This window comes from Mus musculus, chromosome 1 (genome assembly GCF_000001635.26).
Source record: "Mus musculus strain C57BL/6J chromosome 1, GRCm38.p6 C57BL/6J".
NCBI lineage: Eukaryota > Metazoa > Chordata > Mammalia > Rodentia > Muridae > Mus > Mus musculus.
The window spans coordinates 82,819,462-82,846,771 of NC_000067.6; the positions used below are offsets into that span (position 1 = coordinate 82,819,462).

A 27,310-nucleotide genomic window follows, 5' to 3' on the forward strand; every position below is an offset into this window, starting at 1 on the left:
TTCAAAGGAAACCCCGTGAGATGGAAAAGATTTAGAGTTAAACGCAAGTGGGACAGAATTCTCACAGTCACAGGCCACAGAGAAGTTGCAGAGACTGGCTTGCTGTCTAGATCAATTAATACCTGTGGGTTTCAACGACAGTGAGAAGACGGGGCCCTGGGTTTTTGTGAAACCACACCAGCCCTTCAAAGGTGGCCTGAGTTTCTCACGAGACTGCCTCAACCAAAGCAGCGAAATGCTGCTGCTGCTGCCGCTGCTTCTCTTTAGCCAGAAAAAGCCTTTCTTCTGGTGTGGCCTCTCTCAGGTCTTGGCAACTACAGGCATTTCTTAAAAGGTTACACTCAAGATATTTTTCGGATTTGAGCAGCAAAATGTCATTGTGCATGTTTAATGAATCACATCAGAGTCAAGACTGTGAAAAAACAACCTTGCAAAGGGTGTTTTTAAAAGAATAAACCATCATTAGAATCCTTACAACACAAACGCCACCCAAAAGGTATGTTTTCCTGGGCAGGGGCTGTGTGGCTCAGTAAGAGAACTCTTGCCTAGGAGGCTGGAGGCTCTGTTTATTTTGCCCAAAGCAGTGGTGGAAAACAGAGCATATTTTCCTTTAAAGACTCAAAGTATGAATGTTTGTAATTTTTTTTTTTTTTTTTTTTTTGCATGTATGCCAGAGGTCGGCTCTCTGCTTTCAGAGTGTTATGGACCCAATTTTAACTGTTCTCAAGCGCAGGACTCTGCTTCACACAATCATGATGCCTTCTTGTCCCAGCGTTATCGGCAAGATGCGAAGCTGCAGCTCCTCCGTGGCTGGGTTTGGCGGTGGTTACCGACTGATAATGGGTTTCACTGGCTGAGTGTGACCCCCGCTCCGGCTGAACAGTCTAGACAGCAAGTCTCACTGCCAAGCCCAGCGGGGCCCTGGTGGGGACAGCCCTGGGACTGGGCCCTGGTGTGAGCCTCTGGAGTGCTGAGGGCTACTGTGGGTGTAAAGCTTGTTTGTATAATAATTTCACATTCCTCTGAGGAATGGCCTCCCTGTAAACGTTAACGACTCCGAGAGAATTAGAAACGGCAAGGGTGTGGCTATGTCTGCGGAAAAATGTTAAATGCCAGGACCTTCAGGACATCCCTTAAGGCTATGGGTAAGAGCTCTCTAAATACATGAACTTGAAAATATATAATTTCTCAGCTGTGCAAAAATATAAGGATGCAATATGAATTATGAGGGGCTTCATGGATCTGAAGGAACAAAAGCAGCCGCATTAATGAGCCAGCTTGCCAGAAAGATACAAAAGTAGGCAAATACAAAGGCAGGCAGATTCCTGAGATCAAGGTCAGCCTCAGACACAGCAAGGTTAGGCCCAGGTGTGGTAGAAATGGTAATTTCAGGACAAGGTCTCACCCGGGTAGTTTAGCACGTTTGTATACCAGAGGCAGGCAGATCTCTGAATTCTTTTGCAAAGTTAAAAGAGATGTGCTTGCAGTTTCCTAAAAATCAAAGGGCTGGGCTCCAGAGATTCAGATTCATAAGATAATCAAGGAAACCTGCAATAAGTAACTGAATTGATATAGAAAAAAAAAAAAAAAAACTGGGTCTTTGGTTTACATGAGATAAACTAGCAGAAAGCAATAGCAATTCTTCTTTAGAATTTTCTCTAGCAAGAGCTGAGCTGTCTGGAGATCTCTGGAGAGTAAAAACAGCTCTTCAAAAATTTTTTTCTTAACATTATTTCTGACTTGGTTGGAAAAAACAAACTTTTTTTGGAGGGGGGTTAAGCATATTTTTATTTAAATTTTCAAAAATCACCATGAAGTATATATTATTATGAGACAAAACATAGCACATTAATATCAAATATTTTAGTATATAGAATAGCAAACTGAGCATTCAAGGACTTTGCTTACATAGCAAGTACATTGCAAACCTCAGATATGATTATGTCTCATCATAGTAGACCCATGATCTGATTCTTTTTTTTTTAATTTTTACTAGGTATTTTCCTCATTTACATTTCCAATGCTATCCCCAAAGTCCCCATACCCACCCCCCCACTTCCCTACCCACCCACTCCCCCTTTTTGGCCCTGGCGTTCCCCTGTACTGGGGCATATAAAGTTTGCAAGTCCAATGGGCCTCTCTTTCCAGTGATGGCCGACTAGGCCATCTTTTGATACATATGCTAGAGACAAGAGCTCCGGGGTACTGGTTAGTTCATATTGTTGTTCCACCTCAAACCTTTTTTTTTTTTTAAAGCAGCTTTTCTGACTTTAGCTATCCAGATAGATTATAGAATTACTAGCTGAGAAAGCTGTCACAACCAGAGAGTTTTTAGAATAGCAAGAAAAAGGTGTCTAGAGCAGAGAACAACACACACACATACATACACAACACACACACACACAAACACACACACACACACACACACACACAAAGAGAGAGAGAGAGAGAGAGAGAGAGAGAGTCTGAAACACCATCTCAGCAGAACCAAGCAGCCATCTTGCACCCTCAATTTGACTTTGAGTCATTTGTTTTAGCTACTTTCAGACACCCCTTCTGTCAGAACCCCGCTCCATGCCGAGGCTGGTCCTTGGCATCTCACTGTGGCTTTTTGGCTCTCAATCACATGACCTCGCCTCTGGATGCTAAAGTATGCTTTCAGTCATTGAAAGGTTGTTAGTATAAGTTATTCAATCATCTAGCTCCTTGCTCTCTCTTCTGCCCCTCCCTTACCCATTAATCTGATTCTCATTCCCAATTAGCCCCCTTCTACTCTCTTTTTTTTTCACAGAAAATATTTTTATTCCACTCTATGTGGAATAAAACTTTATACTATGTTTTAAAGTTGAAAGACAATTCAATGACAAATAGCCACATTATTTAAAATGTAAAAGTAATTTAACTCAGGGTTAAGTAGACTAAACATACTAGACCCTTGTAAGACCTAGGGTTTGGTCTTAAGTCTCCTGCCAGGATTGGCTTCCCAGCTGGGCAGGTTCTGAAATGGTTTTACCATATTGCTCGCTGGACTCCAGAAAGTAGCCCATGGTCAGCTAAGTGGCAGAAGACAATGCGACTAAGTTTCCAGCAACGCTTAACACTACGTGGGCGAGATGTCATATCATAACACACCGATTTCTGATTCTAACAGGATAGCTATCCCGTGGAAGGGCAGCAATTTCATCACCAGCTATTTCCTGAAGATCCTTTGGCAAAATGGTATTCTTTCTGAGCGAATTGATCCAAAGCCTCTCATCTGCATATTCATAAGCCATTTTCTGTCTCTTCAAATCACTCAACATTCTCCAGTCTACATAGTAACCTTGAACTTGACCTGACACTGATGGAGGAACTGCCTGCCGGAATGTCCGCAGCAGCAAGCCTAGCATGGACACCGCATTGTTGTCTGCCCTTCTACTCTCTTTCTATGTCTATTTATTTAGTGACCCAATGGATTTCATTAGGGTTGTTTACAAGGTGTGGCCAGGAGTTCGTTTACAGGAGCGTGTGCAAATATCTTTCTCCTCTATTGACAGTTATCAGACATGAATTCTCAGGGACGGGTGGACCCTGTCAAGCACTTGAATTTTGTATATTTATTTCTGTTTTCTATACTTGTCATCCAATAAAGAGAAACCTGATGTTTCATCAGAGTCCTCCCTCTACATAACTGTCCTTTCTTTTAAAAAAAAAAGATTTATTTATTATTATATCTAAGTACACTGTAGCTGTCTTCAGATGCACCAGAAGAGAGTGTCAGATCTCATTTTGGATGGTTATGAGCCACCATGTAGTTACTGGGATTTGAACTCAGGACCTTCGGAAGAGCAGTCACTGTTCTTAACCATTGAGCCATCTCTCCAGCCCCCTGTCCTTTCACTTAACAAAGCAAAACCCGGGCTTGAAGAGATGGTTCTGACTGAGAGCACTCAGACCTGGTTCCGTTCCCAGCATTCACGTCAGGTGGCTCCCAATTGCCTGTAACTCCAGTTCTAGGGGATCCAATGCCTTCTGGTCTTTTTTAATATCTACTCATACATGGTGCACATACACTCACATAGGCACACACACATACATACATACATACATACATACATACAATAATAATAAATCTTTTTTTTAAATCCCACATTAGTGTTTTATAAAAGAATTATCATACCACTCCCTGCTCAGACTTTTGTCAGTTTTATTCCTATCCTCAGCCCCTGAAAAGAGACATGGACATGATGTCTGTATGTGTTACATTTGTGTAGGCTGGACTTCTTATGAGACTCCTAATAGTGGAACAGGGTCTATCTCTGACTCTTTAGCCTGCTTTAGGGGTCCTGTTCCTCATGCTGGGCTGCCTCTGCTAGCCATAATACTTGAGGGGAGGTATCTATTCTATTGCAACTTGCTATGCTATGTCTGGTTATCCATAGGAGGCCTGCCCATTTCTGAAGAGAAACAGGAGGGATGGATGGAGGTAGGGCAGAAGGGATGGAGGGGGAGAGTCTGAGAGGGGAGGAGAGGAGAGAGGGGAAACTGCTATCACGATGTTTAAAAAAAAAAAAAACACATGGAAAAAAATCCAGAATGAAGTCAGGCAGTGGTGGCACATGCCTTTAATTCTAGCACTTGGGAGGCAGAGGCAGGCAGATTTCTGAGTTCGATGCCAGCCTGGTCTACAAAGTGAGTTCCAGGACAGCCAGGGCTATACAGAGAAACCCTGTCTCGGAAAAAAAAAAAAAAAGAAAGAAATAAAATTAAAAATCCAGAACGAACTAGGAGGGACCCTCCCCAAGACCCACCCCTATGGGAGGCACCACTGACATCTGATGGCTGCTTGGGAACGAAGGCACTCTTGGAGTGTGGCCCGTTTGTGGTAGGTTGCTCATGCTTCGGTTGATGGCCACACACCACCTGCATTTGGGCAGCTCTGGTTGGACTTGAGGGTTATCAGTAACAAACAAAACTAAAAGACAACATGAAGCTGAGAAGCAGATAGGATGGCACACTGGGGAGAATTGGAGCGAGGGGTAAAATGAAAAGAAAATAAATTATTTCTTAGGTGATCCCTTCTAAGAAGACTCCAGAAAGAATAAGTAGACTCCTGAACATGTGGTCCACATTTGCAGATGATAAAGCCAGTTGAATGGCTGTATTTCTTCTTAAGGTTTAGAGTACATCATGGTGGGGGTGGAGGGAGCACTCTCTCAGAGGCAAAGGGGAGGGGTAGAGAGTGAAGAATGCTTGGAGGGGGGAGGGGGGCAACATTTGGAATGTAAATAAGACAATTTTTAAAAATGCATCATGTATGAGCTGCAATATTTTCATTTCTGTTTCTGTATTTCAGAACGCATATGTAATAAATGTAATTGTTATGAAATTGAAATGGGGAAAATTTGGGGAAGATAATAAGTGGAACAAAAAGATCATTATGTTTTTTTTTAAACCAGGTAAACGACATCAACAAGTATATATACTGGAAAGTTGTGACATCTACCACTGTGTTCAGGCATCTCTGCTGTTTTTTCCACCCTGTTCTTACTTCCTAATCCTTTTAGAGGTGATGGTCTGACTGCTAGTCATCATTGGATGCAGCACCAAGGGCTTAATGTCCAACCATCACTTAGAAACAGCCCTCTAAGTGCCTAGCCCTGTTTAAGGCACTTAGATTACATTAGAGAAAAAGCAGAAAAGACTCCTCCTGCCTTTTTAGAGCTTACAGTCTCACGGGGCATGGGAAGACCTCAAACATAATTTACCAGAATCATATAGTTATCTAGGAAGTTCCTACATAAAGAGGTGGGTATGTGTGGGAAGATAAGAGAGGCCAGACCACCATATTAAATAGGGGTCAACTGTAGACAGACCCAGAGCAAAAATTGAGATGGAGAGAAGTTAAGGAGTCCAGGCCAGTGTTTAACTAAAAGGAGAGTCAAGGCTGGAGGAAACTCCCAGGCAGGGATCTGGTGAGTGTATGACTATCTAATGTGCATGTATGTCTGTGTCACATATGCATGCCTGGTGTGCACAGATATCAGAAGACGACACCTGATTTCCTGGAACAGGAGCTGAAGATGATTGTGAGTAGCCTCCTGGGTGATGGGAATCAAATTTGAGTTCTCTGGAAGAGTAGCAAGGGCTCTTAACCACTGAGCCCTCTCTCCAGCCCCTCGTGAATGCTATGTAGGGAGAGGGTACAGATAGTGAGCTCAGGTTGGACACGAGACTTTCCTGGGTGCGTAGCAATGTGATAGAATCCTACTTCCATGTTTAAATGGGCCCTTCTTGTACTGAGGGACAATGTTGAAGATCCTCCTCCCACAAAAGTGTCCTCTTACCTCCACAGGGCAGCTTGCACACATCCCTTCCCTAAGAGTAATCAAAGAGAACTAAGATCAAAAGAATTACAGACAAAAAGTAAACCCCACTTTCAACTCAGTTGTTCTCTTGGACTTGCTATTCCCTTGCCTCGAAACTCACATGTGTGTGCGCGTGATAGTCTAGAAGGGGAAGCCGAAGCAGGAGCTCGGGCAGGAACCTGGAAGCAGAAAGTGAAGCAGAAGCCACGAAGGACACTATTTATGGCTCCTTTCCTCTAGGTAACTCAGCTACCTTTCTTATATAGGACCAGCTACCAATGGATGGCACCACCCACGGTGGACCAGGCCATTTGATAACTATTAGCAATCAAGAGAATGCCCCACAGACATGCTCACTGGCCAACCCTCAATTCAGGTGCCCTTCCCCCACGCAATTCCTTAACTAAGGCTTCTTATTCCTAGGTGTGTCAAGTTGACAACCAAAATTAGTCCTGACACAGGTCTCACTATACCTGAACTTGCTATGTAGACCAGTCTGGCCTGTGACTCATGGAGATCTGTGTGCTTCTCCCTCCCAAGAGCTGGAATGAAAGGTATGTACCACCAGGTACCGATCTAAGTTTTGCCTCTAAACCAGTGTTTCTCAACCTTTCGAATGTTGCAACACTTTAATACAGTTCTTCACGTTGTGGTGACCCCCAACCATAAAATTATTTCATTGCTACTTCACAGCTGTAATTTTGCTATTGCTATGAGTTGTAATGTAAATATCTTATATGCAGGACATCTGATATGTGGCACCTGATGGAGTTGTGACCCACAAGTTGAAGACTGCTGCTCTATATGGTTTTGGTGTAGCTTAGAGTTTGCCAAAAATTGGATTTGAAGAATACAGGAGAGGAGTGGGGAAGAGAGAGAGAGAGAGAGAGAGAGAGAGAGAGAGAGAGGTTGGGGAGGAGAGAGAGAGAGAGGTAGTTACAGAGGTAGAGAGTGAGCATACACTTACTGGTAAGAGGGGCTCAGAAAATTAAGACAGAAAAATCTAAGACCTATAATAAAATCAAACCTGAAACTTCCGAGTAACAGTTGTCCTAGACTTTGTCAGCCTAAGTACCATTTCAATAACAGTGTTCAGGGCTCCTCATTATTCCACATGGCCACAGATGTCAGAGTACAGCTATTCAAAGAAATCCTAGGAGAGATTGCTGCCCTAGAAAGAGAGGTCTCTAGGCCTCGGCTGCACCAAGGGAAGCCAGCAGAAGTTTAAATAGAGCAGAGATCTAGTCACGTGAGGCAGAGCAAAGGTCGGAAGGTCATTTAGTCAAGGAAAGGCGAGGCTCCCAGCCACCTGGGCTCATCTGGAGCAATCTGCAGGTTAGGAATGGCACGAGGGTGAACAGTGATTATCTACAGGCCACCCAGGCAGGAGAGGTGAGCCCAGACAGCATAGGTAACATTCCTTAAGAGGCTCCTCTTGACTTTGTATCTATCTGCATTAAACACACACACACACACACACACACACACACACACACACACACACACACACACAATGAGGGACAAATTCAATTTTTAAAAATTTATTTATTTGGTGTGTTTTTGTTGTTGTTTGTTTGCTTTTTTGTTTTGTTTTGTTTTGTTTTTTTTTTTTTTTGTTTTTTGTTTTTTGTTTTTTGAGACAGGTTTTCTCTGTGTAGCCCTGGCTATCCTGAAACTCAGTCTGTAGACTAGGCTGGCCTCGAACTCAGAAATCTGCCTGCCTCTGCCTCCTAAGTGCTGGGGTTAAAGGCATGCGCCACCATTGCCAGGCTCAAATTCAATTTTTAAAAGAGCAGATTAGAACAAGATATGATACCACTTCAGAAGTACGCAAGTTGCTACTTAAAAGTTCCCCTAGCTTTGGTCAAGAGCGCAGGTACATCATGCTACCGGAACCCACACAGAGTCCTTACTGTGGCAAGAGTGGGGATGGTGGACTGATTTCTTCCTTATCCTAAATCATTGATGAAGCCATTGAATTGACACACCAACTTCATAAGGATGGTAAGATTCCCCCCCCCCCCCCCTAATCTTCAGGTAAGGTAACTGAGGCACGGAAAAGTCCAACAAAATGCTGGAGGTCCTAAGCAAGACATTTAAGGTTGAACTGAGACTAACTCTAAAGACCATCATTGCTCTCCCGTCTCTTGAAGGACAGGACCACACAGGAGACCCAGGACCAGTTAAAGATGGACACCATGACTCCACTTCCTCCCTCTAGTTAAACATTAACACATGGACATGCCATTTCTGTGGTGAGCAGTGTGTGGGGCATTTCATCTGACAATTGGACTGAACTCCGTCGGATATTTACTCGGAACAAATAAAAACTTGTACGGACAGAATAAAACAGAGCCCTCAATGCAGGTAACTGACCAACTTCCAGGCCACTTCGACCGCAGTGACCCTAGCCAATCCAAGTGCAGAATTTAAGGACAAGCAGGAGGGGAATTTTCACTTATAGAAGCTTCTGGAAGTCCCAGCTGAACTGCAGCTGTGGTTGATGTGCAATGGCCTCGAGGTGACACACACTAAATGGAGGGGGAGTTAGGTACGTTTCAAACCAGGAAGAGCGCAGGCAGTGATGGTCACCCATGGTTCTGGCGCTGCACTAAGTGTATTATCTCACTTAAGCTATCCCTTTCTGGGTCATTAGTAGCCCTGGAGCTGGGATACTCAGTAATACTTTTACTATACAATTATTTACAGTAAAAATGGCTGTAGGAATGCTCCTGTACACTTGCTCCAGTGATCTCATGTGTGTACCTATTTCACTCTGATCTCTCAGCACAGTACCAGTGACAGACCTGAGCAAAGCAATTATCAGTGTAGATATTTAGGGCATTTTCCCCCTTGGGGGCTGAGTGTGTGTGTGTGTGTGTATGTGTGTGTATGTGTGTGTATTTCAGGTGATTTCCTTGATTTGAATAACTTTTCGTGTGAAGAGTCTTCTGGCTAGCACACAAAGGCAGCAGCATCCTTCAGGAGGCTTCAGGTCAAATCACTCAGGTCAGTCTTGTCCCCAGATTGAACTGGGAAGAAGGACACTTACGTGGACCTTGGCCACCATCCTTTTCCTGGTTTGACACAGAACAGGGTTGGACTTCCAAGAAAGAGGTTACAATAGAGATCAGATGGACTGTAGACTTATTTTTCTTGTGGCCGTCACAGAGTACCTGGGGAAAGTAGCTTTAGAGGAGGGTTTATTTTGGCTGAGGTTTGAAAGTGCCACCCATCACAGTGCAGGAGGTAGGCGGCAGGAGCAGAGGGCAGTTGTATCCATAACTGGGAAGCAAAGAGAGAGAGAGAAACATGCTTAAACTCAGATCACTTGTCTCTTTTTGCTCTGTCTGGGATCTCAGCCCATAGAATGACACTCGCTGCCCACTTTTGGGTGACTACTCCCACACCAATGATCAAAACGTAGAAAATACTTCATAGACACGCCCCGAGGCTTGTCCCTTAGGCGGTTTTAGATCCTGCCAGATTGAACATCTGGTTCAATTGGTTAAATCATGACCTCTAAAAAGAACCACCTTTCTTCTAACCCCAGCTCCCTGGCTTCATAGCCTTAGGATCAAGGCACAGTGGTCAGGTCATCTGGAGCCTTAGTTCTTCATGTGCAAAGTGGTCATAACAATACGATCTACCTACAAAGGCTGCTGTAAGGATTAGTCCTTACAGCCAAAGATTAATGGGGGCCACTCTACAGAAGGTGCCTAGTAGCAGAAAACGTCAGGCATAATTATTGGGGTGCCAGGTCTGTAGTTCTGAACAAATCCCATCCCATCTCATCTGATGGCGCAGGAGAGGTACTTGATGTTCAGTTCACCCAAAGTTGTATCAAAAGTCATACTGCCTAACTGCTGGAATTCAATGAGAAAAGTAATGAGTTGTAGCTATATCTTTTGGCTATTTTGTACTGTACTTACTGGGTTCTATTTATCTACCACCCTATTCTACACTTGTTCTACTCCAATTCCTTCCAACCTCTCAATACTAGGTAGGAGAGAAAGAAGGTTAGAGGGGGGCTGGAGCTATGGCTGACTGACTGCTCTTTCAAGGTCCCAGGTTCAAATCCCAGCAAAACTTGATGGTTTAAGCCCTGGCAGTGGTGGCACATGCCTTTAATCCCAGCACTTGGGAGGCAGAGGCAGGCAGATTTCTGAGTTCCAGGACAGCCAGGGCCAAACAGAGAAACCCTGTCTCAAAAATAAATCAATAAATCAATAAATCAATAAATAAATACTCGATGGTTTAGAGTCATTTGAAGTTTGAACTACAATTTGGCTGGAATGGGTCAGGGAAAAAAGGGGGGCACTACTTCCTGATGATTAGGGGCCTTGAGTTTGCAGGGGTAAGCCACTCTCTTCATCACAAGAATATCTCCAACCAGCAATTCAGTAATAGCAAAAACACAACAGTAGGAACCACCAGCAGCAAGCAAGTGATGTGTTTTACTTTATAAAGACTAAATATATGTTTTATAGAGTCAAGGATATGCTTTGTACAACACAGTATGTGGTGGTAGCAGAGGATACCTCAGTGGGTCCATGCTGAGGTATACCCCCTCCCCTGAAAGGTACCAGCCATATGTTGGGCATAGTATAGAATAGAGTTTATTTGGGGGGCATGGGAAGGAGAGTTGAAAAGGGAATAGGGGCAGAGAAAGAGGGAAAGAGGGAAAGGGAGGAAGGGAAGGAGGGAAGGAAGGATGGGGAGAGAAAGAAGAAGAAGAAGAAGAAGAAGAAGAAGAAGAAGAAGAAGAAGAAGAAGAAGAAGAAGAAGAAGAAGAAGAAGAAGAAACCACCCAGAACACATGGAGAGAGGGGGAGAGAAGAGGGGGCAGAGTGAGAAAGGAGTCGGGGGGAGGGAGAGAGAGAGAGAGAGAGAGAGAGAGAGAGAGAGAGAGAGAGAGAGAGAGAGAGAGAGAGAGAGAATCAGAGAGGCCAAACAGTCCCTTTTATAGCAAGCCAGGCCTACCTGGCTGTTGCTAGGTAACTGTTGGGCAGAGTGTAGAAGGAATGCCAACAACAGGGACAGCAGCAGCCACCAGGGTCTCTCTTGGGGCTCTCAAATTTATGCCCTCTCAAGAGTCCCCAGCATTTCAAACATAAACTATCTGCAGTTGGCAAAAATCATGATCTCCTAGAGCATGAAACAAGTCAGAGTTAGTGGCTGGGACAATCTGAAGTGGCCCCATATCTCACACCTGAGATTAAAACAAAACCACAACCACATAAAATAACTGTTTTTTGTTGTTGTTGCTGTTTGGGTTTGTTGTTGTTGTTGTTTTCGAGACAGGGTTTCTCTGTGTGGCCCTGGCTGTCCTGGAACTCACTTTGTAGACCAGACTGGCCTCCAATTCAGAAGTTTGCCTGCCTCTGCCTCCTAAGTGCTGGGATTAAAGGTGTGTGCCACCACTACCCAGCTAATAACTGTATTTTTTAAGAAACCAAAAAATTTCATTACAATGAGTGTTTTAGAGAGCGACTTTTACAACACCTTTATCATTGCTTCTAGGTCTTTTTGGCTAAGTGCAAAGTACCTTAATCTAGGACAGCAATTGCTTCTTACCAAGCTTGGACAAGATGAGTTTGATCCCTGTGTTCCACTTGGTAGAAAGAGAGAAGTCACCCCCGGCCTCCACATGGTTCTATGGTGCATACACACACACGCACACGCACACGCACACGCACACGCACACACACACACTGTAATAATAAAATATCACTCTATGTGCTCCCTTCAAATGGAGAGACAGGAAGGGTCCATTTGTCTTTCTCTGTGGGACCAGAAAGCCCTGTGGGAGTTTCCTTTCTGATCGGTAGAGCGGGTTTTTTTTTTTTTTGCCCACAGGGGCCTCTTTCTTTCCCCTGAACCAGAAGGGAAGCTCCTCTTTCTCTTTTCAGTCATGGGCAAGAACAACGTTCCATTGACAGTGTGAATGGAGCGTTTCTTGCCCCAGACTCTTCCTGTTGCAGAGGCAGGGGCTTTTTCTCTTTCCCTTGGCTGCCAAAGATTGCGATTCAAGTTCTGTACTGGCCAACTGGGCAGCCCAGGAGTCTTCATTCTGGCACAGACTGACAAAGAAGGAAGGTGGCTTGGTGCAGAGTTTCCAAGCTGGGTCATGCATGTATGTTATGTCATTTCTCAGCTATGTGAGTCTGAGGATTGTCCCTCTTTCACCTACTCAGGACCATGTGACTGCCCTGCCTGCAGACTCTGCTCCTTCCCCTGTGTATTCCATCACCCTGCCTCCTTTGGCCTCTGAGTCATCTGGCCAATTACACTACACACGGGACAGAAGCCCTCCTCGATGAGACATTGTGTTTGGTGCCCTGTCTGGCAGAGAGCCGCTGCTCAGTACATCGATGCTGACAGAAGCCTAGAAGCTGCTGCTGGTTTCCCTTGAAGGTCTAGGAATTGCTTTTCTGATAAGTGAATAATGAAGCCAGAGGAGATTGCGTTGGGTTTCTGGAATGGCCTGAGATGGGCTCCACTAACCAATGGGAGTATTTTCTATGGCCCAGCAAAGAAACAAAGGTTATGATCAGGTCTCAGAACTCTCTGAGCACACTAAATTCAGCTGGTGAGGGAAAGTTTAAAATGAGCTTAGAAAAGAGAATTCAAGTAGAAGCCACAAAGCAGGTCTTCACCAGCAGGGACAGCCAGCGCTTAGTGTGCAGGCATCACGGGAAGACAGATACCCATGACATGGAGGCAGCAGCCAGGTGATTACCTGTAAGCTTTGGTGGTGAGGAGCTCACATCTTTTGGGTGTCTGGTTTTGACACCCTGGGTGCCGTCTGTACAATACTCAGAAAGCACCCTATTTCCAGGAAGTGCACACTGACTGCTGGTTCTTAGTCATTTCTCCCCCACCCGCCTTTATAGCTCACTGCTTTTTTGAAAATTGAAAAAGTCAGAAAGCAATGCTAAAAAAAAAAAAAATTAGCAAACCGCAGCTGAAGGAAGGTACTATTGGAAGAAGAGGAAGGGAAAATATCACGTTGACTCTGTTTCTATGGTGCTTCGTGCTTGGGCGAGCACCCACCACGTGAAACCTGTGGGGTCCTGGAGGCGTTTGTGTAGCCAACACTGACGTTTCCTTTGCATGACTTACACGGGCCACAAAAATGAGTATTGACTCCTTGGCCAGAAGCTGGAAAAGGTCATGCCACAGGGAGGGAAGAAGGTTCATCAAAAGGAAAACACACATGCAACCCTGGCTTCCCTACACTCTGGATTCTTCTTGCTGTCAGTTAACCCCTGCCTCTCTGGAGAGTCAGTCTCAGGTCCCAGAGGAGCTCGGGGTGAAGGAACAACTGAAGACTAAGAATGGAGATGGGAACACGCCATCATCTCCAGCCCGAATGGATTGCCTGGGAAGAGATTTGGAGGCCTCTATGAGACTCCAGGCTATATATTTTGGGACCAGGCAAGATGATCAGGGCTTGGGAGGAAGGTGGGGGACCACAGAGAGGACTCATGCTTCCTTTAATTTTTTTTGAGGTTCTGAAAAAAAAAAAGGCAAAATAATCCTCAAAATGAAGATCTCTTCAGAAGGTAGTTAAACTGCTCTGCTTTGAATCTGCAATGTCCCCGAACAGGCTCATGTTTTTGAATACTTTGTGCTTAGTAGGTGGCATATTTATTGATTGGTTTATTTATTTGTCTGTTTATTTATTTGTCTGTTTATTTATTTTATTTATTTAGTGGTACCCAGGTACATTGATTACTTTTGTGTTGCTGTGATAAAACACCATACCCAAGGCAACTGATCAAAGAAAGGGTTTATTTGGGCTTACGGTTCCTAGGGGTAAGAGTCTATGATGTCAGAGACACAGGGCATCAAGCCACAGGCCTGGAGGCAGAAGCAGGATGCTGGGAGCTCGCAACCTTTACTGCAAGCAAGAAGCAGAGACAGCAAATAGGAAGTGTGGTGCATCTATAAACACATAAACAGGAAGTGTGGTGAGTCTAGAAACACATAAACTCCACCCTTAGTGACCCATTTCCTCCAGTAAGAGTCCACCTCCCCAAATTTTCACAAACTCCTAAACAGCTATCATTCAAACCAACACACTAGGGTTGAATCAAGGACTTTGAGGGTATTAGGCAAGTGCAATAACTCTGCCATTAAAACAAAGAAACAGCAACAAAAACAAAACACTAAGTTGCCAAGGTAGGCCTTGAACTTGCCATCCTCCTGTCTCAGCTTCTGAGCGGTTGGGAATACAAGCCTGTAACAGCAAGCCTGTCCAGAAGCAAGCACCCATGGTATTATTTTTAAGGCTCTGGAGTCCTTTCATGGGGTGGGGGTGGGATGTGGTGGGCAGGAATTCCTCTCTAGGGGTAAGCGTCTGAATATCTGGCCCTGTTGTCAGCCCCTTGTCCTCTGCTTACTGATTTGTGCCACATGAGCCAGGCTCCATTACATACTCCTGGTCCCATGACCGCAGCAAGGCCTTCCCTGTCATGGTACATTGGAACGTCTGCATAGCCAGGAGCCAAAATAAACCCTTCTCCCTTTGAGTAGTTTCTGTCCAGTATATATATGGTCACAGTAATGCAAAACTTAGCAACATAAAACAGACCTTTGAGATCCAAGAAAGCAACATAAAGCAACCCCACCATTCACTTCCTAAATCCAAGCTACCAAAAATAAGAACTCAGAATACAGTGCAGGTAGCAAGGAGGACCAAGGGGGCAGGTTCCTGTGTGGCAATGGCTCTCTGTGACTCTGTGGAACCAGACAGTGTTAGAAGTCTGAAGCATGGCCCTCCGTGAAGGAGGAGCCCCCTCCTTCCCACTCAAGAGCTTGGAGGGTTGAAACCTCCGCCAGACCAGCTACAAGGGAGGGTACTATGCTTCTCCTGCTTTTGCTTTGGGCCTGGCCTATGGCGTGGAGGGCGGGGCAGCCGAGGATGAGCTGGCCTCTGCCTTCTGGCTCTGTGGGGCCTCTCAAACCCCAGGGTTTGTTCAGGATGTTTTCTCTGACTCATGCGTGGTGATAACACAGGCAAGGACCTTGAAGCGACCCAGTCAGTATTCGAGGAGGTTTTAGATTTTTTTTTTTAACTACTGGGGGGTTTGGTTTCAGAATTTGGAAATTCCTTAATAAAAGCACTATAGTTTTGGCAGAACTGTCACCATTCTGGGAGCCCAAACAGCAAACAGAAAGCTGAACCCTGCTGCCTCAGACCAAGGAGAGCTTTCCTATTTGACTGTCTGTTGCTGTGTTTTATTTATTCACCCACGTAATATTTACTGATCCCTTTCTAAGTGCCAAAACCATTTTAGGTGCTGGAGCAATAATGCAGTTCTGGGCCCTAGTACCTGGTCTCTTCCTAAACAAAGCCTATAGAGGTCTGTGTGTGTGTGTGTTGTGTGTGCATAGCAGGATGACGGATCTAAGTGAAATCACACCGCAATGTAAATAACTACAACACTGCGTGACATAAAAAAGAGGTAAATGGGCTATCAATATATATTATGGGATAGGATTTGTATAGGTAGATCTGTGAAAAATACTTAACCTAGGGCCAGGTGTGTTCATCTCAGGACTTGAAAGAAATCCCAGCACAGTGAGTTCCAGACCATCCAGAGGTTGTGTGTACGTGTGTGTGTGTGTGTGTGTGTGTGTGTGTGTGTGTGTGTTTGGGGGAATTGGGCATGATGGATATGATGGGAGAAGCCACTTTGGTTTAAAACCGTGATATGTGGAAAGGCCCTTCTAGAGGAAAGAGTGCATATAAAACTAGAAGCAGGGATGGACAGCGGTGGTAGATACTTGAAGTGGTACCTGAAGCATGTGGGGTGTGGGCCAGGGAGACATGGTTTGGTAGACAAGGAGCTTCTTAGGGCCTGGGATTGTAGCTTGGTTGTTAGTATGGTACTTCCCTCTCACGCAGAAGGCACTGTGCATAATACAGCGTAAAACTGAGAATGGGACACAAGCTTGTAATCCCGCTCTGGATAGGTGGAGGGAGGAGGACCAGAAATTCGAGGACGTCATAGGCTACATGGTGAGTTTCAGGCCCATCTGTGCTACAGAAAAGAAGAACCACCCCTCTTAAAAGCAACATGAAGTCACTGAAAGGCTTAACAGGGGCTTGGGGAGCTTTCTGTGGGGGATGCCTGAATTGCATTTGCATTTTGAAAAGATGATTCTGGCCGCCAAGTTAACATCTTTTAAGGTAATTTCTGCTCAGCAGATCCAATAAACACATCATGGAGGCGCTAGTGGAACGAGTTTTGAGTTTGAGTCTTGACTGCCTGCCTCACCGGTGGCTCACAAAAAAGACAGCCTTTCAAAGCTTTAGTTTCCTTGTCTATAAAGTGGGATAATTATCTCTCTCATGTTCTTGAGAGGGTTAAAGGAATGAAAATAGACACAGCCTTCCTGCATCCCAAGTTATTCTCTGATGTTTTAAAAGGAGAAATTGATGTTGATCTTATGTGCGGTGAGAAAGCTAACATTCAGAGGGCCAGTTTTTCTTAGACAATACACCTTGGACGTCATATGAACCTCAGCTGGCTCCACATCCTCTTCAACAATGAACACACAGCACACGCAAGCACTCATTTAATCAGCCGTAGAAGCTGCTGCTACCCACTTTTCCAGTTGATTCTGGCTTTTACTAGATGATAGACCACAGGAGAGATGAACAACCCAGAATGCAGACAAATGATAAGTGAGCCTGGCAAAAATAGAAGCCGAAGGCTGTGGGAGGGGCGATGTGGGGGAAGAGGTGTGGGAGGCTTTTGCCGGGAACCTGTAAGAGACAGTGGTGCTGTCCTCTCCTCAGAGAGGGGCCAGCAGTTTTGTTCTGTTCTGATAGGCCACCATTCTGCATGCCTTCCTCTCTTGGTTAGCCTGGGACCTTGACAGAAGGTGGCTCACGGGATCATAAGTCTAGGTTTTGTTAAAATACACTAGAGCTTACTTAGTCTCCCATTGGCCAATGGTGAGATGATGTCAGCAATGACATCATTGATTTATAGGGACACTTAAAAAACTGTGATCGCGATGGGAAGATGAAATGCGACCAATAGGGATTCATCAATAGGGGATCTTGGAAATTCAGAAGTAAAGGCAAGGAATAAAATATGTATCTTGTCTTTTTGATGCATACTTAGTAGATGCGGGTATGGTCTTCTGATTGGTTGGTTGGTTGATTGACTCACTGATGCAGCTTCTTACCACGTAGTCCCTGCTGGCCTGGAACGTGCTGTATGTGTAAACTGGGCTGGTCTTGACTTCACAGAGTCCCATCTGCTTCTGCCTCCTGAGTGCTAGTGTTAAAGGGACCACGTCAGGTTTGCTTTTTTGTCTACTTTTTTTTTTAGATTCATTTATTTATATGAATATACTGTAGCTGTCTTCAGACACACCAAAAGAGGACATCAGATTCCATTACAGATGGTTGTGAGCTATCATGTGGCTGCTGGGAATTGAACTCAGGACCTCTGGAAGAGCAGCCAGTACTTTTAACTGCTGAGCCATCTCTCCAACCCATTTTTTTTTTTTTTGGTCTATTTTAATGGAAATATTTCAGCTAAAATAATAAAGAATTGGATATGACAGAACCAGAATATCACTGTCAATGACTGCTAACATCACGACAACACCCCTGTGATGTGCCTCCCAATGGAAAAACATGCTATTGCCCAAACTGAACCAGATACAAATAAACTAGACTTAACCTCGTATTTGTAGACGATGGAGAGGACGGGGATATGCTAAATGTCACAATGAGAGGAGAGAGTGTGAGCAGAGAGAGACGGCAGGAGACATACCACCTGGTTCCCCCGCTCTAGAGGCTGAGAGATTCTAGGGTCTGAGAGAATGGAGCTGATACATGAAGTAGGCTAAAGTCTCACACAGAGCCAACTTTATTTGGAGCATCTGACAATTTATACTCTGAGGGTTAAGAGGAGTCACGTGACTTAAGCGTACAGTCACAGGGCAAGCAGCACTTGGAGGGCAAGCTGGAGAGGTGAGAACACACGTTTCCACGGAGGCACAGGAACAGATAACAATGAGCCATGTGAAGTAAACTCAGTTCTATCTGCTACACCTGGAAGGAGAATGGAAAATGTATCCCCAAGGACAAGTTACTTGGAGTTTTCTCACAAGCACTCAGAAATCTCTTCATGGGACCCCATTCTTGGACTGTCAATACCTGACTACAGTTGTACACTAACCGGTCAAGGGAAAGTAGTAATTAAAAAAAAATAATGATCTGAGCACTAACTTCAACAGCGGCAGGACATTTGATGACTGTCAAAGAATTAGTCCTAACTTTCTCTGTATGCTAGCTGTACTGTAGTTACATGAGAGGGAGGGGAGGAAAGAAAAGGAGAGATGAGAGAGAGAGAGAGAGAGAGAGAGAGAGAGAGAGAGAGAGAGAGAGAGGGAGGGGGAGGGAGGGGGGAAGGAAAAGGGGGAGAGGAAGAGGGAGTTTTTACTTTTCTTGGGCTAGGGATAAAACCAGGGCCTGCCTATACATAGTAACCACTCTGCCTTTGAGCTACAGTCTCAGTCCTGAAATATATATATATATATATTAGTAATAAGTGGGTTTATTTTAAGATAAATATGATATTGGGCAAGGGGATCAATAAAGCAAGAAGAGACATGAGCTGATAGTTGTTGAAGATGAACTCTGGATCCTAGGGATAGTTAAATTTCTCATGTAGGAAACAGTTCAGAAACACTAGCCATCCTATCTGCCCCCCTTTAATAATAATGCCATTTACTATTATAATAATGTTAAGTTAACCCGATGGTTCCCCGGGGCTGACTCAGCATTTTCAGCTAGGAAACTTGAATTCTCCTCTTGTGAAAACTACTCCATTTGCAGTGGGGGCTGGGACAGTATTCGGTAACTCAGTTTTTGAGCCTCCCCACACTCCTTTGAGAAATGAAGGTACAGATGGTTTCTCATACCTTACCGCAGGAGTTCTCTACCTTCCTAATGCTGCTGCGACCCTTTAATACAGTTCCTCACGTTGTGGTGACCCCCCACCACAAAATTATTTCCATTGGTACTCCATACCTGTAATTTTGCTACTGTTATGAATAGTAATGTAAATTGTGTTCCCCGATGGTCTTAGGTGACCCCTCTGAGAGGGTTGTTCAACACCCCCACCCCCACCCGAACCAGTGTCTTAGGGGCTAGCAGTGATTTCCTGCAGCCTCAAAAGGTGGGTGTTGCAGTTGGACTATGTTGGAACTCTGGCTTCGGCAGGTAAATACCGTCGTAAATTTATCCCAGTGCACCATACAAATTTAAGTCTAGAGTAGCGGAGTGAATGGGGATGACTTGGAAGAAGGCGACTAGGCTAGATTCTGTAAGGGAAGAATTTGGAGTGTCTCCTAAAGCAGCGGGAAGCTGCCGGGAACATTTCTGCCTGGAGGAAGATAGCCTGCTTACACGAAGCTCTTTGCACGTACAGGCACCCAGCGGATAAGGGCTGTAATTTATTGACACCATTGTGTCTTCTCTACCCCGCCCAGCTCCGACCCTTGCCGCAGCGTGGCCGCAGTGACTCCTCCCGGCCAGCAGAGGGCGCCAGCCTGCACTTGGCCCCCGGCTGCCCGAGGCCGGTCTCCTCTTGCCGCTCCCCCCGCCCCCCACCTCGTCTTTCCCCCTTAGGAGAAGTCGGGAAGGTGGCAGCGGCGGCGGTGGCGGTTGTCCCGCCCGGCCGGTTGGTGTGACCGGTCGGCGCGTGCTGCGCAGCTTCCTCGCCTTGTCCTGCCCGGCGGAGCCGAGCGGAGGCCGAGACCGGAGTCCGCGAGGGCGGAGGCGGCGGCGGCCAGGGCGGCCCGTGGGAAGGGAGCGCGGGGCCCCGGCAGCGCCGCCGGCTCCCGGCCCTGCCGGCCTCCTCGGTCGGAGCCGCGGCCATGGCGGCCAGCGCGAAGCGGAAGCAGGAGGAGAAGCACCTGAAGATGCTGCGGGACATGACGGGGCTGCCGCACAACCGCAAGTGTTTCGACTGCGACCAGCGCGGCCCCACCTACGTGAACATGACGGTCGGCTCGTTCGTGTGCACCTCCTGCTCCGGCAGCCTGTGAGTGCGGACGGGGGTCGTGGGTACCGGGCCGTGGCGGCGGGGCCCGTTGGGGATGCGGCCAGCCTAGGCCTTGGGGGCCGGAGATGCTCTTGCTCTTTGGCCGGGCGAGGGTCCAGCCTTGGGGTGGCCGGCGTGGGTGGGGCGTGGGTGGGGTCGGGGTCAGCCAGCGGCCGGCCCGGCGGAGCATCCCGGCTTCCCGCCGCTCAGCGGGCGTGGCCGCGCCTCGGGGGGCGCAGGCGGGGAGCATCCCCGGGAGGGCGGTGCGGGGCCTTTGTGCGACCCGCAGCTCCGTGGTTGGGGGGCCCGGCCTCTGCTCGGTGCCGCGGAGCTGGTGGGGAGGGTGAGAGCAGGGACGCAGAAAGCTGGGGATCTTCCTCCGGTCCACAGCACTCAGGTAGCTGGGGCGTGTTGGGGGCGGGCGGGGGGCGTTAATAGGTCTTGATGGCTGAGGTGTGAATCCCAGGAGAAAAGTTCTCCCTAGAGGATTAATTACGTGAGGCGGGGAGGCAGCAAAAGCACGAGGGTTGTGGCTGCATGGCTCCAAGTGTCCTCAGTTGGGGAAAGTTTTACTGGAAAAGGGTAATCAGGAGTTGTGCGCTTCAAAATAAGGATGGAGCTCGATGAGATTTCTGTATCAGAACCCAAGTGTCCTATCTGTCTGGAGAAATGGGGACTGGGAAGACAATATTGAGAAAGGAGATGGAGGTGACCGCCTGAAATTACTCAGATGGCATGTCTAGGCCTCTCTGTTTAAGCTGTGTTGTGATGGGAATTTTTGTTCTTGTGAAATTTCACTTGGAAAGGTTGCAGGTGACTCTGGAACTGATTAGATGCAATTATTTTCTGGTTATCTTGAATTCAATGCATTTTTAATGATCTGGTAGTTAATATTCCTTGGGTCTTAAAAAATATTACCGTGCATGTCGCAGTGTGGGGACACGTGTGCATGTTTTGTATACCTGGGTTCACTTTTACAGGCTGAACCTTTTCCTGGGCCCTCCCAAAATTTTTTATTATATTAATAGCAATGTACATAACACGTAGGAAATTTTGTAAAAAGTTGAAGGATGTTGACATGGCCAATAATTCACTATTCCCCCAGACACCCTTCCATTTTGAATTTGGGCAAGGAGGCATCTTTGGTTCTTCATGAGTATAACATTATTTTGGGTGGTTCCTATTCAGTTTTTGGATGAGCTTTAGTTAGGGTGTGGTGATAAATAAATGCCTTGTCTCAGCATTTACATTCTAATGGAGACAGTGGATATACGTAAGAAAGACCAGTGTCTGGGTTCTGTGTTCAGCTTTGGAGTAGTTCGGTAAGAGGGTCCTAGAGGTTACTTTCAGGGTTATAGTTAGGAAACACTCTGAATTTTCCACAGCTGCATGTGTGGTTAATGGCTTTCATTTATAAATGAAAATTAGGATGTTAAAGTCACTTATGTTAGGCAACTTTGGTGAAGCTAATAGTTCAATTTATTTAAAGTGTACTTTATTTACTCTTAAAAAAAGATTTATTTATTTATATGTATATGAGTACACTGTCACTGTCTTCAGACACACCAGAAGAGGGCATCAGATCTCATTACAGATGGTTGTGAGCCACCATGTGATTGCTGGGAATTGAACTCAGAATCTCTGGAAGAGCAGCCAGTGACTGCTGAGCTAGCTCCAGCCCTTTAAAAAAATTATTTTCATTTTTAATGTGCATTGTTTTGCCTGCATGTATATCTGCGTGAGGGTGTCAGATCCCCAGGAACTGGAGTTACAGACAGTTGCAAGCTGCCATGTGGGTCATCGGAATTGAACTCAAGACCTCTACAAGAGCAGCCAGTGCTCTTGACCACTGAGCCATCTCTCCAGCCTCGTATACTTTACTTTTAATATGTGCTTAAGAAGTATGTCCTGCTTTTGCAAAGCATGAGGTCCTTCGATGCATTTGAGTCTTTGGATTGGTAAATGTATATGTGTATACACACATACATATGTATAATTTATTGCTTTAGAATTGACATGATTTAGAGGTCTTTATAAGTACATAAAGTGCTTCCCTTGCAGCAAGTATGTAAAAAAATGTTTTCAATGTTTTAGAAACATTAGACATATAGGATCTGTCAGTGTGATTTTGTTTGTTTTACCACAGGGTCTCTCTATGTAGCCTTGGCTGTCCTGGAACTCCCTCTGTAGACCAGGCTGACCCTGAACTCAAAGAGCTCTGCCTGCCTCTGCCATCTGAGTGCTGGAATTAAAGGTGTGTACCACCATCCCTGCCTCAGACCCATAGTTATTACCCTACACAACTCCAAATGGATCAAGGACCTGAACATGAGGCCAGACACACACCACCGCCCAGCTCTTTTCTGTCTTTTCTGTGTACTGTGTATACAAATGCATGCACCATCACACTTGGGTGGCTTCAGAGGAGGGATTGTAGGAGGCAGCTCTCACCTTCCACCTGTGGACCTGGAGATTGAACTATGTCATTAGGCTTGGTGGCAAGTGCCTTTACTGCACTGAGCTGTTGCTCTAGACTGCCAGAATAATTTTTTATTTTAAGGGATTTTTTTTCTTGAACATGTTGAACATGTTCCTTGGAACATGTGAAAGTTCATATGGAGATGTCACAGAGGTGTTGATGTCTGAGGAAAGATCTTCAAAGACAAGTCTCAGGTAGCAGCAGCTTTGAGTAGTAGATGAGGGGGTACTTAGCTAGGTGACCCTGCTTTTTCTTTTGCCTCTAAAAGCCATGTGATTAATACTGAACATAGCCACTCAGCAGTTTTTTCTCAGATAGGAAATAGTGAGAATAAAAGCCTCTGATGATTTGTTTTCCATACTAGAGATAGCCTCATACAGTGTCTGAGACACTGTAATGCACACTGGGTATTGCTAACAAGAGGGAGAAGGGAATAAAAGACACTGATGTGAAAAGCGCCTCCATCAGCCTGTCAGATCCTTTTGGGCTGTAGCCTCAATCCTGACTCAAATGGACTCAAGAGATGAAGACAATTTGCTGATAGGGTTTAAATGATAATTTATTTCCCTCATATGAAAAGATGGTTGCCTACAGCCCCTGGACTGTCACAAGCTGCACTTGAGTGTAGTTAGGTTAGCCAGACACTGTGTACCCCGAGCTAGAGTCTTCAATACGTGCTCCATCCTCATGCTAGAACTAGGATCCCTAGAGTCCTAGTGCAGAAGGCTCGGATTCCTGCAAAGAAAGCACAGATGCTGCAGTGTGGCCATGGAGCGAGTGTCTGCGCTATCTAGCATGTGGAGAAACTGGAGCTCCTGAGGAGTTGGATCTCTGGAAAGCCATAATGCTGGAACACAACTTAGGAAGAATGAAGTAATAATTATGTATTTCTTATGTAGACGATATGGTGTAATCAAGAGTAAGTCATGTACATGTTGGCATGTGTTCATCCCCTTGGCTTAAGACTTAAATTTGTGATGACAGTGTTGTGTGCTCATGGTTGTTAAGTGGGACTGGCACATGGCTGTATTAACTTACTGACTGTACTGTATTTGAGGATAGGGCAAGCAGGGTAGGTACAAGGATGAAGCAAGGCTCGTTGGCTGCCACTGCCTGACTTCTCTAGCAGTGTCACTGTACAGTTAAACAATGTCTGTCACAAGTTCTATGTTTTAGGATGATAGATATAATAACCTACTTTTTATTCCTTCAATAGTACCTTTGCTGGCAATACTAGATTCAAAGCCAATCTCTCCGTTTTTTTTTTTTTTCCTTCCAGATTTTTGTCATATACTTAGATGGTGCTCATTCAGAGTAAATGAACACAATTCTGAAACTTTTAAAAGAGACTTGCAATTTAGATGCAGTTCAGTGTTTGTTAGGGAGACCAGTCATGCTGTGACTTACTGGTTTGTTTCTCTCTTTGTCTTTGTAGAATACTTAAGCTATGAACAGATGTTCAAATAATAAACTACAGACACAAATTTGCCTTCATGGGACTGGATTATAAGCTCCCAGGCTGGAGGTTCTGGGTTTAACCTCTCAGGCTGAGGCTGGGGTTTGTTGTAATGACTTTTGTCGTTGGACACACAGTTTCCTGTAACCCAGACTGGCCCCAAACTCACTGTAGTGTTAAGGATGGCTTTGAACTCCTGATCCTATTGGCACTGCTTCCCAAGTTCACAAGGTGCACTGCCATGCCTGGTTTATGCAGCACTGGGGACAAATACTCTATCTCTTGAGCTGCAGTCTACTTTTTGTTTTTGTTATTTTGAGACAGGGTCTTATTGTGTAGCCTGCACTGGCTGTAAACAGAGCTAGTCCTGCCTCAGTCTCCTGAGTGTGGAATTATTGGTAAGCCACAATGCACTGCCTAAGGACTAGTTAGAATGAAATTGTTTTCTGGAGATTATAAAGAGAGAATCAGAAAGTTACATGAGATTGTTTTATTTTGAACAAACAAACACATAAATTGTTTAGTGAAGGCTTAGGCAAAATAAAAAAGGAACATCTGAGAGACAGTTTGCTTGTGTACCTGTATGCGAGTGCGCTCCCGCTCTCCCGCTCTCTCGCTTGCTTGCTTGCTTGCTTGCTTTCTCTCTCTCTCTCTCTCTTTCTTTCTTTCTTTCTTTCTTTCTTTCTTTCTTTCTTTCTTTCTTTCTTTCTTTCTTTCTTTCGATCATGATCCACCATATGGCTAGGATGGCTTTCAACTTACCATACTTCTTCCTTAGCCTCTGAGATTACAAGTATTTGCCACCATGCCTGACTTCGGACAACGTTACTTAGTCAGTATAGGATTTAACTGGACAGAGGTAGGCTTGCCATTGAATGCCCATTATGTGTTAGACAGTACGTGGAACTTTTCCAAAGGGAAGTCAAAACAAGGATTCATGCAGTGCGTGGGTCAGGGACAAGCGTATCTGGACTGGTCTTTCCCCGAGCTGCACATGTCCTCACATCTGTGAGACACCCCTCAAGAGAGCTTTGGGACTTGGCATCTTTGCCCCTTGCCGCAGCTTTCCCATGTGCATTTCCCGTTTCAGATGGCTGCAGTCATGAAGTCTAGGGAGCACGGTGCACTTGTTAATATGTGTGGAGAACTTGGCCTGGAACACATGCATTCCTTAGGACCTGCTTGTGCACTGGAGCTGTGGCTTCAGACACCTGACTACATAAGGAAAAGAAAATGCATTACTTTACATTGGTGACAGGAAACTTATTTGAATTGTTTAAAATACAGGGAGTGATGTCTATTTTAAAAGTTTGAAGGTGCTGGGTGGTGGTGGTGGTGCATACCTTTAATCCTAGCATTTGGGATTAAGAGGCAGGCTCAGCATTCGGGATTAAGAGGCATGTAGATCTGAGTTCCAGGCCAGCCCGATCCATATGTGAAGATCCGAGCAGCAAGCATTACACAGAGAAACCCTGTCTCAGAAAAACAAAAACACACACAAAAAAGGACGTTTGAGGGTAATTTGCTTAAGACTTCTTAGTAAAGTCTGAATCCTTTTGATTAATTATACACTTGTGTTATGGCGGCTTACTTTTAGAGGTGCTTCAACAAACTGGAGTATGGACTCCGGAATGCGATGGAGATAGCAGAGACCCCAGGCTCTGGAATGCTGTTATCTTGAGGGAGCGGAGGCTTGGGGAGGTGGGAATAGTGTACAGAAGGTAACTATGTATAACTTAGGCCTGCTGGAGTAAGAGTAATGGATTTCTTCTGTTACTGGAGGAAATATGGCATCACTTGAAGGAAAGGGAAGGAAAGTTTTCTTAGAATTGTCATGTCTAGAGCTTTTTGTCTTTTCTCTACTTTTTGCAGGCCCTTTGGTAGAATTAGAATTCAAATTAGTGGAACTAATTAATGTATGAAGCATATGTAATACATGTAACATGTGAAAACCTTATCCATTTTCTTTCCAAGGTTTTAATCAGTTGGTTCTACCTTGGAACATTTGTTCAAAGTGTTTTCTTAAATGTAACTAGTGTACAGTCAAGAATCTTGGAATTATTGAAGTTTATAAAGGTCTTTAAGTTTTACAGGAATATTTTTTCCCACCAGCTAAAGAAAATAATCTGTAAGTATATACTACTTAAGTTTAAATGTGAAAAGTAGTTTGAGTTCATTTTACGTTAATTTTACAGAATTTACTTATTTTAAAAACACCACATACACTTTGTTAAAAGTAAAGGCTGTGAACAATGGTCCTGCAAAAGCAACAAGAGCGCCTAACTACTGAGGCGTCTTGCCAGCCCTGACCCCAATTTCTGAGGACCACAAGAAGACCTTAAGCCTTTGGCCCCTTTCCTATTTATTGTTTTTACCTAACCCAATATTCCTATTGTCTTGTCCCCCAGTTTGGCCCTCCCCACCCTTTCACTACTGGAAGAAGACAGGATGGGCCATCTTGCTCTCATCACCCTCTTACACTATAGATCCTTTCCTCAGGTTCTGTTGGTCTAGTTCTCTCCATTTGGTTTGCTTTAGTGTATGTATGGATATTACTCAGCTTTTAGGTATTATCTGTGGCTGCAGTGTAAAATTTCCATGTGATAAGACAGACACTGTATTAGTGTGTGTGTGTGTGTGTGTGTGTGTGTGTGTGTGTGGTCTTTGTGTGTTGTGTATGTATGCGTGGTATCTGGAGGCTGTAGGACATTGGGATGGCTGCTCTGCCACTCTTCCTCATTTCTTTGAGACACTCACTCACTGAACATAGAGTTAGGCTAGCAACCACATGCCCGGGGTTGTAGGCCCAGGGTGGTAGGCTTCTAGGGAATGGGAATGGGGCTTGTGCATGCAGTAAGTGGTCCTGTTCTCCTGAGCCGTCTTCCCCAGTACTCTTTTCTGAGAGCTCCCTATTGCTCTGGCCTCTCTACTCTATCTAGCATTTGGT

General features: G+C 45.2%; 1 protein-coding gene, 1 long non-coding RNA gene and 1 pseudogene across 35 annotated transcripts in view; 2 read left to right on the top strand and 1 right to left on the bottom strand.

Moving 5' to 3' along the window:
* Nucleotides 1–2,994: 2,994 nt before the first annotated feature.
* Gm17764 (predicted gene, 17764) lies at nt 2,995–3,663 on the bottom strand (annotated as a pseudogene). The gene has a single exon (NR_169188.1). The product of NR_169188.1 is annotated as a predicted gene, 17764 (transcript).
* Nucleotides 3,664–4,817: 1,154 nt separating this feature from the next.
* Nucleotides 4,818–16,594, top strand: Gm34450. Of its 13 annotated transcripts, none has more exons than XR_865579.2 (6): nt 4,818–4,864; nt 5,439–6,068; nt 6,335–6,587; nt 6,771–6,901; nt 8,501–8,714; nt 12,545–16,594. It is a non-coding gene; the product is annotated as a predicted gene, 34450 (long non-coding RNA). The 13 variants fall into 13 exon arrangements; XR_865580.3 differs by lacking the exon at nt 4,818–4,864 and adding an exon at nt 4,886–5,018; XR_865586.1 differs by lacking the exon at nt 4,818–4,864 and having other exon boundaries at nt 5,254–6,068; nt 6,335–6,405; nt 6,488–6,587.
* Nucleotides 16,595–19,555: 2,961 nt separating this feature from the next.
* Nucleotides 19,556–27,310, top strand: part of Agfg1 (ArfGAP with FG repeats 1) — a 61,985-nt gene continuing 54,230 nt past the window's right edge. For 17 of the 21 annotated variants that reach the window (XR_001781825.2, XR_003952111.1, XR_001781822.2 and 14 more), the window contains exon 1: nt 19,556–20,428. Coding sequence is in view for 16 of the 21 variants with exons in the window: in XM_006496430.4 (XP_006496493.1) it covers nt 20,262–20,428 (167 nt within the window). In the remaining 5 variants the exon portion in view is untranslated. The remainder of the gene's footprint in view (nt 20,429–27,310) is intronic. The other 4 variants (NM_001368850.1, NM_010472.3, NM_001310713.1 and 1 more) reach the window with 1 other exon arrangement.